This window comes from Hesperophylax consimilis, chromosome 24, assembly GCF_061612785.1.
Source record: "Hesperophylax consimilis isolate HC1 chromosome 24, BYU_Hcon_1.0, whole genome shotgun sequence".
NCBI classification, from domain to species: Eukaryota; Metazoa; Arthropoda; class Insecta; order Trichoptera; family Limnephilidae; genus Hesperophylax; species Hesperophylax consimilis.
The window spans coordinates 7,383,382-7,398,842 of NC_142859.1; the positions used below are offsets into that span (position 1 = coordinate 7,383,382).

At 33.3% G+C, this 15,461-nt stretch overlaps 1 protein-coding gene across 1 annotated transcript; it reads left to right on the forward strand.

The window, feature by feature from the left end:
- Positions 1-1,730: 1,730 nt before the first annotated feature.
- On the forward strand, positions 1,731-12,406 carry LOC149411852 (juvenile hormone epoxide hydrolase 1-like). Its single transcript, XM_089646505.1, has 6 exons — positions 1,731-1,860; positions 6,154-6,345; positions 6,514-6,906; positions 7,165-7,516; positions 8,224-8,458; positions 11,980-12,406. The coding sequence occupies exons 2-6, from the start codon at positions 6,154-6,156 to the stop codon at positions 12,200-12,202; spliced, it is 1,395 nt and encodes a 464-aa protein (XP_089502631.1). The 5' UTR covers positions 1,731-1,860; the 3' UTR covers positions 12,203-12,406.
- Positions 12,407-15,461: the final 3,055 nt, after the last annotated feature.

Consider the following 15,461-nt stretch of genomic DNA (forward strand, 5'->3'; position numbering starts at 1 on the left):
CTCATTCTCAATCGCGCTTCCACGAAATAAGTTAGAAGAGTCCACACAAGTCCACAAAACGGATAAACATATTTATGTTTGTGCTGATCAAGGGAAACAGTTGTGGCATTATTTAAGGTGAAGCTATAATATGAAAGCACTATTTAGATTAATCTTTACTACGAATCGGTATAGGTTATCAATACCAAAAATATATCATGGATACATTTAAGCTTGTTCTATCGCTTGGCTTGATCAGAATTTAAAAAAAAAATGTTAATTACGTCATAAAAATATAAGCGTAAACCACTAAATAGATTTCTTTTTCAAAAGTTTACTATGAACTCGTTTAAGAAACAACTTTAAAAAAATACTGTTTTATGGTTATGTTTATTTGCTACCACTTGACTTGATTAACATTTTTTCCGTTTTTCTTAAATTATTCACAAAAAAATAAAATCCACTTTGGCGCTAATGTAATAATTTTTTGAGTGAAACACTGTATTTAATTCTATTATTTCTTCAGAAGCCAGCTGGGAAGGAAGATTTATTATTTAGTAAAATCTAGATATATATTTATTAATAAAAACAGATGTATTTATAGAAAAAAAAACTTCGTTTTTTACAGATTCATTTTTTGAATCTCAAAATACTATTTGTTAATCGATGTTTTTATTCCGTGATAATTTACATAAGTTAATGATTTATTTCTCATGGAAAAATGCTTTCCGTTTGTGCTAATAATTACTAATGATGAACAAATATTCTCAGTAAATGTGTACTCGCGTTATAGCAGTACAATAGGTGTGTAATCCAATTTACGGTTTTGTTTAGTTTTTTATTTAATTAGACGAAATTTAGCTGGCGAAATTTGTTTATATATATTGTTATTGCGCCCACACTACTAATTTCAAGATAAAAAATTTCTATAAATAATAATAAATTCCAAGAAAGTTTAAAACACTATACTTATCTCCGTTTCAATTTTCAACCTAATGTTGGTTCATAAGTTCAACATTGGTAAAAAAACATAAAAAATACTGCTCTACTAAAGTTTTTTAATATATTTTTTTAATTGAATTTAAGTTGCACTTAAATTCACGAAAACCCAAACCTAGTCGTGCAATCGACTTGTTTGCATTTTTACGTCTTTATCTCGGTACCTATTAGAGATAGAAGAAAAACTGTGAATTGAATTTTTCTCAGAGAAGAGTGTGAAAGTTCATTTATACATAATATGATTTTACCTGAATTTCAAAAAAATATATTAATTTGTGTCGATCCACAAATTGATAGATTGAATGAAGAATTATTAGTTCATATGCGATGGTTGTGAGTTGTTCCTCGATAATTTCTAATACTGAGATTTGTTTGCTTTATTTGTTATTTGAAATTGCATTTAAAAATGATTTTATAATGATATAAGTACGCAAATTTAGTAAAGTGCATGTAAGTTTTAAAGGTGTAAGTTTTGTATGGTAGTTTATGAGTAATGTTAGTTAGATTTTCAAATATTGTCAGGTTATTTGTAATCCGAGAATGTTTGCCTTTCTTTAAAAAAAATAATACAGTGCGGCAGGATCAACATAAGGAGATCCTGCCGGGTGCTTTCTACCTATTGCAGGGACCTACTGCAACTCGACTCTCATTATTTTAAAATTCCCTGCCTCTCACAACACAGATAATCTTAACGATATGTGTAGCTCGATTATTATTTTCGAAGTTGAAAGAACAAAAATATTTTTGGCTTTCATATTCCTCTTAACTCCAAACGTGTTTGTAGTTTTCGGACTCATCACTAGTTCTCAGTTCTCAGTTCTGTTTTGAGACCCGTTGTAGGTTGTCGGCGTTTGTGGTTCTGTCTTGTGCCACAAAATCCAGGTAAAACATTGTTTGTTTTAATTAAAAACCGGTTCAAAAATATTAAGTAGCATGACAAGTGGATTCATTTAGATTAAAAACAAGCGCTTTCCGTGTTAATAAGAAGTTTAGTAGATAAATAATATAATTAAAGTATTATTAACTTCATGCGGTAGGTAGGCACTATTTTTTCGGAACTATGGAAAAAAATTGAATAAGGGTATTTAGGCAAGTTTTTAAAGTATTTTTTTATGTAAAAAAACATAACCTAACCAAACTTAACCTAATCAAACCTAACCTAACCTATCCTAACCAAATCTAACCTAACTTTACCTATCCTAACCTATCCTAACCTTTCCTAACCCAACATAACCTTACCTAGCCTAACCTAAACTGATGAAATCTTAAAAAATAATATTAAATAAAAAAACATGCCTAAATACCTTATTTGATTTTCAGAATTCCGCCAAAATAGTACGTACCTAATATGCATTGATAAAATGATAATAACGTCTCTTCTAACCACTCGTATAATATCAGGAATATCATGAACAGAAATTATGAATTTAAATTATTGGAAATGGCGGTTTATTTGTGGAAATGGCTGTCATACCATAAAATTTTAATAATTAATTCAAATTTTAATACATATATGCGTAGGTACAGCGTACAGGTTTTTGCTTACGAATTGGTAGGCAATATATTAATGCACTTCTAATATTTATGGCTTGCTTCTAAAAGAGCCAATGTTAATAATACTCAAAATTGGGTTGTCTTCCTAATCCTAAAAGAATCTTTTGATTTCGAGAAAGGATTTTTAGATTTCCTAGTTTCTTAAAATAGCAAATCGTACGTAAGTTTGAAAAACTGACATCAATTAACACAACTGGTCTTTTAAGCAAGCTTTAGCTATTTTCAGGGGGGGAAGATAAATGTCTAAGTTGAAGGTTGAAGGGACAATTAGAGGGAGATAGATGGTGGATGAGATACCATGAGATTATTGTTCGTGATGTTTATGATAACGGATAAGTATTTTTGTACTTTGTACACTTAGTAAATGAAGTCATAAAATAACCAAGTCATCTTATTTATTCAGTAAGATTAAATTTAAGTCTGATATGTTCGTAACGCTTCAATTTATTATTAACTTGGGTTATCATGAATTATGAATGTAGATAGAAATTGACTTAAATCACCTGTGGTACATACGAGATGCGATAATTGAGTTGATTTTTGTTGCTTTAACATAATAAAATTATGTATTCATTATTTTTCAACATGTCGGTATAGATACAATATATTTAATATTCTTATTGCTGGTGTTCAAGTAAGTTAGTTGTTACGGGCTGAAGGATTTTCAAGTGATTTTTTATTGCAAGTCATTCACACTTGGTCTCTCTGTAACACCTAGTTGCTGAATTTACTGAATTAACCGTCATCATATGGAGCAGGGCTGGCCATCGTACGGCCCGCGGACTACAAACTGGCCGGCGCACAGTGGGCTGAAAATCGCCTTTCATAGACATAGAGACTCGAATTTTCAAGGGTTTTTTTTGGCTAGAAATAGATTCTGCTAATCATTATCTATGCAATAAAATTTCGAGGCTATCTCTGGAATCATAAGGTTGGCCATTCTATCCTTACACACAGAGATGTACTACTTTTTTTTTGTTGTTTGTTTTTGGGGTGTTATGCCGTGTTGCGCTAACTCCTTCTTTAGCCGACGTTTCGGACAGCGTTGCAGTGTCCATCATCAGGGCAGATCCGGTAGATCCGAAGATGTGCAACACGGCATAACACCCCAAAAACAAACAACAAAAATGCTTTTGGCCGTGAGAATCTAAAAACTTACCAGATATACTACTATTTATTTGACATACTTCGTATTGTGGCGCAACTTGCGATTTTTTTTTTAAATCCTCAAAGTTGAAAAAAACACTTTTTAATGTTGATGATTCATTTTAATGCTTAAATCAGATCAGCAGAATCCATTTCTAGCCAAAAAAAATACCCTTGAAAATTCAAGTCTCTATATTGTAATGTCTCTATGTTGAAAGGCGATTTTCAGCCCACTGTGCGGCGAGACGTTATTTTTTCTCAAATTTTTATTTAAAATAGGGGACAGCATGTTATTATTACTAGGGTGTCAATGTATAATAGGATTTTCTACGAACCATGGTGTTTTGCTCCTAACCGCCTAGGGCCAGTGAGTTTATAGCATCCTCAATTGGGATATGTTATGAGGCTGACGGTGCTAAGGAGGGGAAAGAGATGGGGAAGATGAAGGGGGGGAGTACCTGGCTATTCAGATCTGGTCACCAAACACGGCTAAAGCCATTTCAAGCAGCGTTTAAATTCTGAATGGTGGCCTTACACTAGGGCGATATTGAGAGTTTCTTCCACTCTGAAACGTGCCGCAAGTGTAGTATATTGTATTTTATTTGAAAGGATTGTTAAGTAACACAAATTAATCAAATAATATTTACTTGCGCACGCCGGGATTTGAACCCGCCGCCTTTAGTTTGCTAGTCGAAAGCCTTACCCCTCGACATTGATCATTGGTCCCTTCGGCACCAGTGCATAATCGGGAAATGACCGCCCAACATATATAAATGTACACGGCTCACATTGGTAACATGAGAACGGGTCGCTTCTTGTGTTTCCTCTCTCCTATAATATGGTTCTCTTCAAGACCCTTCCTCACCTCGAAAAAACCGCCCGCACAGCATCCCCAGAGATGAAATAGGCCCCGAGGGAAATTATCTTCCTCAGGGCCTCCTGTGTGGAGATAATGTAAAAAAGCTTATAGACAAATACATTAAACATATTAAAGACTTTAAAGACAGTTTATTAGCAGACAGACGATTTTTAAAAATTAATTTAAGTATTCAAAATTAAGCTCAAGCAAGTAGTTACTGTTATTGAAGCGTAACTACTTTTATTTTTAAATCATCTAGAATTATCAGCTACAAAATTGGAAGAACCTCGTTGATATGTTTTAGGTGCATTTTTTTCAGAAGCCTTCTGGCCCGCGATGTAATCGTGTTGGATACCCCTGGTAGAGTCTACACAGTATAGGCACCTTACAAAGTTACGTCATGTATTCATTATGCTATCATTTCATTGAGGAATGCTGGATAAAGAGAGTCGGCGGGTAAAGCGAGAAATGAAATTACAATTATTAATAAATTCAGGATTCATCAGAAATGAAAAAGTTTTACGTCTTTTGTTTAATTAGTTTCACGAGTAAATGGTTATTTGCAGTACATATTTTATGTCTCTAGTTTGCCTGTCTGCAATAATTAGTTTCACGAGTAAATGGTTCTTTATAGTCTATATTTTATATCTTTTGTTTGGTCTGTCTGCAATAATTAGTTTCACGAGTAAATGGTTCTTTATAGTCTATATTTTATGTCTTTAGTTTGTCTGTCTGCAATAATTAGTTTCACAACTTAATGGTTCTTTATAGTCTATATTTTATATCTTTAGTTTGTCTGTCTGCAATAATTAGTTTCACGAGTAAATGGTTCTTTAAAGTCTGTATTTTGTTTCCTTTATGAATGTGGTGTACCCGCGCGTTGCTCGGGGTTGTGAATGATTTGAAGTATAGTACGAGGTTATGAACACTAGGATAAACATCGCCTTTTCTTCTACTTTCTTTAAATATAATATGCATGTATTTTATATAAACCTTTCGGAAGAAATTCTCTAAATGGTCGTGAAAACCCTATCGAAATCCGTTGCGTAGTTTTAAAGAACTAAACAGACAGACGCGGATAGCGACTTTCTTTTATACTATTTAAAGATGTTATTTTGATGGTTGCTCAATTATATTATCGAGATTGTGGTTTTTATGTTTCACGTTTATTGCTTTTTTGATATATTTTTTTAAAACGTTGGTCCAAAAACCTATGTTCATTTTTTATAATCAAAAATACTCATGCCGGTTGTGTGTCTGTAACTACGGTTCAATGAACTCTAAAACTTGGATTTGGTTTAAATTTGAATGAGTCATTTTCAAAATTGGTACAGTTTGTTTGAAAAAATTCACACAAGCGAAAAAGTACCAACTTATATTTCTTAATTATTTTATTAGGCCACTTGCATGGATTTTATAAAGAACTGGAAAAAATCGAGTGGATAGATCATTATACCAAGATTTCGAAAATGTTACTATGAAATTTTTAAATAATGTGATCAATTGGCTTATTGCCTTTTCAAGATTTTTGACGGGTCTGCGCTAGTACTATACTTTTTGTATATTTTTGATACATAATGCTTTCGAACATAATTTTAATTGTTTCTTTTTTTCAGATGGGTTGTTGCAGGAAGACCTTAATTGTGGGCGTAGCACTAGTGGCGGCGCTAGTGGGGTATGTGATCCACGGCTTGTACAAAGTCTCCCCAGTTCCACAGCTCGACCAGAACCAATGGTGGGGCCCTGGAAAGCCACCCAAAACGCAAGACACAACCATCAGACCATTCAAAGTTACATTCGACCCTGAGGTAACCAAATTGTAAACCCAATTTTTTTTCGAATCATTGTCGTTGTTTTTTTTCCGTAATTCAAACATACAGTTAAATAATATGTATCACTTCTTTTGTGTGACCCATTAAAAAAATATTTTTCTTCTATCTTTCTAGTACGAACTATTTTATTTTATCCTTTTTCAGAGAATAGCTGGTCTGAAGAGTCGTCTCGCCGAGAGCGAATGGTACACAGAACCTTTAGAAGGCATTGGTTTCGAATATGGCTTCAACGGAAAGCATCTCAAAGAAGTGGTCGCATTTTGGAAAAACCAATATGACTTCTCTGAAAGAGAAAACTACTTCAACAAGTTTCCGCAGTTCAAGACCAACATCCAGGGCTTGGATATCCACTTCGTTCACTTGAAGCAGAAACCTGTCAAAGGAGTCAGGATCATTCCCCTACTGCTGTTACACGGATGGCCTGGTAGCTATTTGGAGTTCCACAAAATGATTCCTTTGTTGACCACACCAAGCAAGGACAGAGATTTCGTTTTCAACGTAATTGTACCCAGTCTTCCAGGGTACGGTTATTCGCAGGTGTGTAATTATTTTTGCTAATATTATTTATATTTTCAAAGAAAGATCGTAACCCCATAATAATTGAATAAATAAGGCTCATTTCGCACCAAACTAGTGTCACGTCAAGTCACAGTCAATCATTATTTTAGAGCGTATTTTTGTAATCTAATCGTCACAAGTTTTAAAATCCACAACGTGTTTTTATTTTGTTAGCTCGAGCTAAAATTTCTCAATGTTGAAGAACTAAATTAAACCTAATTATATAATGTATTTTAGGCGGCTGCAAAGCCCGGATTGGCAACAACACAAATGGCAGTGATCATGCGTAATCTGATGGTTCGTCTTGGCTATAAGGAGAAGTTCGTAATTCAAGGAGGGGACTGGGGAAGCCTCATCACCAAGGCCATGGCAATTCTATATCCTCAAAACATATATGGGTACCACACTAACATGCCTGTAGTAGATAGCAGCTTGGGATGGGCCAAACTGTTCCTGGCTAGCCTTTACCCTTCGTTGTTTGTTGATGAAGAGCACATTTCCAAGGTTTTTCCTCTGTCAAAAATTTTCCAGAAATTAATCCTAGAGTCTGGTTATATGCACATCCAGGCGACTAAACCCGATACCGTTGGTAAGTTATTCCATGTTTTATATGTTTAACTATATATGTTTTCAGAAATGCATCTATATATCGACCCTATTGAATAACAAGGTTCCACCTGACTCCGACCCTATTCTGAGATAACGGGCTTCAAATATTTTAACCACTATATTTTGATACGTATTCAACTTTGTATTGTTTTGAGTATGCAGATACGGTTAGTTGTAGGTTATTAACGATCCTTTAAAGTTAGAAATATTAAATTTTACATGTTCAAGGTTTATCCACTATCAAACCTTCCAGAAATGAATCCGAAAAACTGGTTATATGCACATATAAGCGACTAAACCTAACACTACTGGTAAGTTGTCGCATGTTTTCGAAAGGCAGATCTTCAATTAATGCTAGAGAATCAGACTGTTAAAATAATATTCTTGGGTCCACAGTTCAAGAAAATAGTTAGTAGTAATAGTTAATAGATAAAATTCTCATTCTTTAAATATTTACTAACCAGGTGAAGTCGTCATTTTTGGGGATGCTGTGTGGGAGGTCTAATCAATTTTCTAACCGTAAAAACCAACAGTTTTCATTCTGGAAAATACTGACCGTGTAAGAATATCAGGAAGGCGTTTGGACCCACATTAAATTTCATAGGTACAGGATTAGGATACACAGGCGGATGCTACAGTAGTTACGCCTAGCTTCCCCGAACTAACTGATGTTATTGTCTCTTCCAGGTGTCGCTTTGAAAGACTCTCCTGTCGGACTTGCAGCTTATATTCTAGAAAAGTTTTCCACTTGGACCAATCCCGAATGGATGAGCCTGCCAGATGGAGGCCTGACCAAGAAGTTTTCCCTAACAGAGCTGCTAGACAGTATCATGGTTTACTGGGACAGTCGCTGCATCACAACATCTGTTCGTCTGTACTCAGAAGCCTTGGACTTTACACACAAAGCCTTGGGAATGGATGAGTAAGTTAATTCATTGTATACCATTACACAATCAAATTCCTTAATTTCCGTTAGGCAGGACTTCTAAACGAAGCGAAAAGCCGAGTGCTATCTCTTCACTCTGGTATAACACAGTTGTTGTTTGGATCATTATTGGTTGCTTATTATAATTTTATTTTAATTAATGGATACAAATTTTAACTAATGAATGATATTACAATTACACCATGAAATGGTAACATGTATCAGTAAAAACACGAGGGAAAATGTTGTTGATACTACCGATATTTGAACTCAGGACGCTTTACTCTCCGGACCTTTCTAACAACTGAGTTACTGAGTAGAACATTAAACCCGCCACGTTTCTCCGGCACATGGTGGTTTTTAAATGATTATTTTCAAACATTATGGTTTTATCTACTGCTATTTCTATTTCCCTAGCAGATTAATCGTCTTGTCTAATTTCAATTCTGTGGAAATATGTGTAAAGCTTTTGCTCATTACAGCCGTATCTTGTTATAGCGGTTATCGCAATAACAAAACTGAATTTCAATCTGGTAATCTTTCAAAAATAATCCTTTTATTCTTAAAATAATTTCTTAAAGTGAGACATTATCCATATCTCCCCTAAGCGCCAACTAGAGTCAAGGTCAAAAACCACATTATATTAATTATTAAACAGTAAAGTCGATACTAGCCATCTCTGTATTTTGTACTTTTAATGCACGAATGTATTAAGTACTACATTTTTAAATTGTTTATTTAGTTTTTACTACAACAATAAAATACATCTTAGATGATTACAATGTCATTACAATACATTATTAGTATGATTGCAAGAATGCATAAGAAATCAATGCCCGACAATAGTTTACAGTACTATATAATTATGAAGGTATTTAAACAATTTGAACCCATTTTTTTATGTTATAATGATATATTATACAGGATGTCCGGGCCCGTAAAAAAATAAATGAAATTTGGTTTCCGATGAAATTTTTTATGTTTTTTTTGTCAACTAAAAACATAAAAAATCAGTAGGTATTGAACAGCTAGGTGCGATGTGAGGGGTTGAGTTTGGTTATCAGTGACCATATGAGGTAGAATTTTTTTTAATTAACAAAAATATAACATTAAAAGTCACCGGAGACAAAAAAATATTTTTACTCCAAATAATGTCAGGAATCACTGGTTATCTTCGAAGTAAGTAACTTCGGGAGGTGGTTCTACGTGATTATATAAGAAAAAAATCAAATTAACTTTTTTCGAAATTCCAAAGTTTTTTAATATTTTTTTTAATAATAGGAATAAGACTGCGATTAATACAGTGGACTTCAGATCACCATCAGAATGTCACCTCTATTGACAGTTGTTTTCCTAACACAATAATACAAAAATGTACTTACTTCGTACTGAAACAGAGTTTCTCAAACTTTGGCAGTTTAGCGGGTATAAATAATAAAAAAAAAAAAAAAAAAAAAAATTTAAGCCTAGGGGGGGTGCTATTCAAAGATATTTTTCGTCAATTCACGCCACTGCCATTTTTCGTAAATCGCTTTGTTGAAAAACATCGGGTTCGGAACTAAATTTATTTTAAAACTGTTTATAGTACCTACTTACTTTGTACCAATTGGGGTACCTATCGGTCGACGCTTCGACCTTGCAGTCTTCATGATCAGAACATGTATAGGATGTTAGATATTGCCTGAGAAGATGGCTCAACGAGGAGAAGGAAGCTGAACACGGCTAAATATCTCAAAAGTCAACAACGTGTTGTTTAAAAGTTTAAAATCTTTGTTTTTTTCGGATACTCTCAGGTAGTGAATTAAAAAATTTCACTCCAAGATATTTATAGTTGAATTGCCTAATTGTTTTTTTACATTTCTGAATTGGGAGTATTGACGTTTGTGTGAGTAATCTATTGTTTTTGTTTAAAATTTGTAATGTTACATGACAGAAGTATAATGTGTTTAATTTTCTGACTTTAAATTCTTTAAACAGAAGTTTTAAAGAGAATTGAAGGTTTATATGGAAATGTTTTTTTTATTAATTTTTGTGCCATTATAAAGCGGTTGTGTGTGTTTTTTTGTTAAAATAACACATTTGCTAAAATATTAAAAACCAAGATAATATCTAAATAACAGTGCGTTTGTTAGGACACGCCATCAAACTAAAAAATATATTTTTCATTAAGATACAGTAAATAAATAGTACGGATGTGTGCTATTTTATTTTTTAATATTTTAAATTATGGTATATAGGCCATTAATGTTTCAATATTTTCATGATTTTGGAGGCAACTTTGTCTATTTTTATTGAGTTGAAAGCAATTATTTAAAATATAATCTTAGCCTTCTAAACACTCCTGGCAATAATAAAAATAAACTTTGAAATTTTCCGCGATATTTGCGAGTACAAACATAGGCAGGGTGAATTTTTATATATAAAGATTGGAAACCAGTTTATTTAATTTAATTTAACTCAACCGTTTGGAATGCATTTTAATATAAGACGTTGTCCTACCCCAGATCGGCTTCTATGTAAGGAAGCGAAATTTTTTGGTTGTATGCATTTTTGGATGAGAAATCTGAAATAAAATAATTATCATTGAATTTTTTTTTTTGATTTCGACTACAGGGTCACCTATGAGGTTCACAACTATGTATACTATATTTCAAGTTGGTTAGCTAAGCTAACCAATCATAAAAGTTCACAAAATTTAATTGAAATATGTTGGGCGGTTTGGGAGATTAGCGTACACATGATTTTTTATATATTAAGATAAAACATCGCTAAAAAAGATATATTTTTTTATGGGTAGAAATATAAATTTAAATACAACAAATTTGTGTTAAATGAACATCAATCGTTGGCAATTTTTAATTGAAGCCCATTAAAATGCATTTTTTCGTTTTGAATTTCATGGTAAATAGAGTTAATAACATTAGTTGTTTACAAATAATTCATATGAACTCATAAATAATTGCCAAAGTTACGTCTAAATTCATGAAAAATCGAATTTTATAATGATCTACATTTTATAATGATCTTTATTTTATAATGATCTACATTTTATAATGATCTACATTTTATAATGATCTACATTTTATAATGATCTACATTTTATAATGATCTACATTTTATAATGATCTACATTTTATAATGATCTACATTTTATAATGATCTACATTTTATAATGATCTTCATTTTATAATGATCTTCATTTTATAATGATCTACATTTTATAATGATCTTCATTTTATAATGATCTACATTTTATAATGATCTACATTTTATAAATAAAATAGCACATATTCGTACTAAATATTTGTCATACCTTTTGATAAAAGTATTTATGATTCAGTTTGTTTGGGTATTTTGGCATCAAATTCAAATTTGAGTTTGGTGTGAAAAGGGCCGCGCAGCCGTTCCTCTTAACCTGATTTGTAATTTTTTTATGCACTGTAATTACCCTGCCCGCTTCACCATACTTAAATGCCACCTGTATTCACTGGTCTAAATGATTTTTATTTTCCTTCTAGAATTCCAGTGACTGTACCAACAGCCATAGCTAGATTCAACCACGAGCTGATGTTCACGACAAAATGGCAGATCAAGGATGCGTTCGTGAACGTTGTTCAAATATCAAACTTGAATGGAGGTCATTTTGCTGCTTTTGAGGAACCAGCCGTGATGGCCAACGACGTTATATCGGCAGTTTATGCCTTTGATAAATTCTACAAAAACAAGAAACAAGAACTGTGATCTGAAACGCTAATAAATTGTTATTTTTTACCGTTTTCTTTCATTCTAATGTTGCTGTACCTACAATATAGGATGAAAATAAATGTTTAAAGAATGTTTCATTTTTTTAATCATGATGTATTTGTGAAGATGTATGTATGATGTAGTTGTTTAAATATAATGTTTCGTAAATACAATAATTAAAAATTATTTTATTTCAATCAATTTATGTTTATTTATGTCATGAATTATTGTATTTCTTATACACTTGTGTTAACCCAATGTTTGACTAAATTCATTAATTTTACTGATCTCGACCTATCGCCTCACGCCGCAATGGGATGGATAAATTCATATGTCCTTCACTCCTGGACACACCAATACCAAGATTTCTACCCAACTCTCATACGTTTTACCTTTCCAATCCTTCCTTTCCTTAAAAGAGCCCCTCCACAGAGCATCCCAAAAGATAACATAGACCCTGAGGGAAATTATACCCATTTTAGTTTGGACCCAGAGTTTTGGAGAACTTTTTAAGATCTTGAATTGGGATAATAATTACCACGGATATGCATATTTTGCCAGATACCACATCAAATAAAAAAAAAACAAAAAACAAAAAAAAACAAAAACAAAAAAAAAAACAATACAAAGCAAAAAAAACACCATATCAATTTGTAAGACTTTTCTACTATTAGGCCTCCGGAAGGTTTATATATGTATATAATTATTTTCCTCAGGGCCTCCTTTTTGGGGTTAATGTTAAAAAATATGGTACGCCACTACGCCAAGGTACCTAGGCCTTCATAGAGACATTCTGGAAATTTCAGTCGTTGCCTAGGTTCGTTTGGCAATATTTGCCATAGCCACTAGAATGTTCTAGAACGTTTTTCACCTATATAAGCGACAGCGGGAAGGAATTCGCCAGTCATCGATTCGCATTTCTACAATCATCAATCAGCAGCTCTACAGTGACCAATCTCCGAGCCCTGTGACTGCTTACTGCATACTTACTGCGCCCCTGAGGTAATAACTTAAATTGTCCAATATTATTATTATAAATAAACCACTGGCTTACTGCCTGCTGAGGCGGCCGGCCGCTATGGAAACACGGTTGGTAGTTTTGAACAGACAGCAATTTATTATCTCAAAACAAACTTGTAGGTACACTTAGTTTCCTATAAATAATCATAGATGGCACTAGGTATATCATTTTAATTATTTTATTATCATAGACTAATACCACCACTTAACAAAATAATAAAAAAGACACAAAAATAAATATTAGGTATGCATCATTACAATACCCATCTTGTTCATAAATCGATAATGCTTAATCTTGCTTAACCTTTTTGTTAGCATATCTGCTGGCATTTCAGAGGAATTTAAATATTCTAAATTAATTAATTTATTTGCTACAGCTTCCCTTATAAAATGAAATTTGACATCAATATGCTTACTTCGTCTATGATGAACACAATTCTCAGAAAGTTTTGTAGCACTTTGACAATCCTTACACAATTTAATAGGTTTATTACCAACTACCTCTACTTATTATTTCATTTGACAGGTTTTTTAAGAATAAAGCCTCCTTACTTGTTCGCAAGCAGCCATTTATTCAGCTTCTGTGCTTGATAAATCGACAATTTGTTGTTTCCTACTTTCATGAGATATACAACCTGAATTAATTTAACAATATCCAGTGTATGACGATCTAAATTATCTGATGCCCAACCAGCATCAGCGTAACTATGTCTAAATTATTATTTTTATTCTTTAAACCATAACATTTGGTAAAATATTATGGTTTACGGCGCGGAAGAGACTGAAATATTGGAATCGCACTAAAAATCATGGTGTGAAGCAAAATCAATACTAACATCTGCATATGGTAGCATTTGTGGAAAAATCATCATTCTTACGGGCACAAATGCAAGACTTGGGCTCGAACTTTAAGAAATGTTTTCTCAGGCTCTATGGCGCCGAACGGACTGAAGTTTCGGAATCTTACTAAGAATCATGGTCTGAAGCGTAATCAATATCAAAATCTGCATAAAGTTGGATTTACTGAAAAATCATCATTCTTACGCACACAAATGCAAGACTTGGGTTCGAACTTTGAGAGTCGTTTTCTCAGGCTCTATGGAGCCGAACCGACTGAAATCTTCGATTCGTACCTACTAAGAATCATGGTCTGAAGCGAAATCAATATCAAAATATGCATTAAGTAGCATTTGTGGAAGTCTTGCGTTCGAACTTTGAGAGTTTGTTTTTTCAGGCTTTATAGAGCCGAACGGACTGAAATTTTGAAAACGTACAAAAAATCATGTTCTGAAGCGTTATCAGTATCAAAATCTGCATTTGTGGAAAAATTATCATTCTTACGGGCACAAATGCTAGACTTGATTAAATGCTCGAACTTTGGAAGTTATTTTCTATGGCTCTATGGAGCCGAACGGACTGACTCATCAATCTTATGGGCACAAAGGCAAGTCTTGGGGTCGAACTTTGACAGTTGTTTTCTCAGGATCTGTGGCACCCAACGGACTGAAATTTTGGAATCGTTCTAAGAATCATGGTCTGAAGCGAAATCAAAAATATCAAAATCTGCATAAAGAAGCATTTGTGGAAAACGGACTGAAATTTCTTTTTGCGATTAACAATTATTTCTAGTAGTAGAACCACTTACAACATCTGAGAAAAGTAGCATTTCTGGAAAATTCGTAATTTTTACGCGCTTCGGTTCGAACTTTGAAACCCGTCTTCACAGGATCTATGGCGCCGAGCGGACTGAAATTTTGTATGGGTGCTAACAATAATTGTCTGTAGTCGAATCAATAACAATATATCAGGAAAGTGGCGTTTCTGGAAAATTCATCCTTTTTACGGGCATAAATGCAAGGCTTGGGTACGAGATTTGTCAGTCTTTTTCTCAGGACCTATGGCGTCGAGCGGACTGAAATTTTTCGGCAATAATTGCTTGTAATAGAATCAATAACAACGTCTGTAAAAAATCTGATTTCTGGAACATTCATCATTTTTATCACCATGCAAGGTTTGGGTTCGAGCTTTGATAGCCGTTTTCTAAGGATCTATGGCGTCGAGAGGACTGAAATTTTATATTGCTCTTAACAATAATCGTCTGTAGAAGAAGCATTATCATTATCTCAGAAAAGTGGCATTTCTGAAAAATTCATAATTTTCATACGCATAAATGCAAGGCTTGGTTTCGATCTTTGAAAGCCCTTTTATTAGGATATATTTTGGGGCCGAACGGACT

Coding starts and splice junctions, on each gene's coding strand:
- LOC149411852 (XM_089646505.1), top strand. CDS start 6,154: ATGGGTTGTTGCAGGAAGACCTTAATTGTGGGCGTAGCACTAGTGGCG. Junction 6,346..6,513: donor AAGTTACATTCGACCCTGAG/GTAACCAAATTG, acceptor ATCCTTTTTCAG/AGAATAGCTGGTCTGAAGAG. Junction 6,907..7,164: donor CAGGGTACGGTTATTCGCAG/GTGTGTAATTAT, acceptor AATGTATTTTAG/GCGGCTGCAAAGCCCGGATT.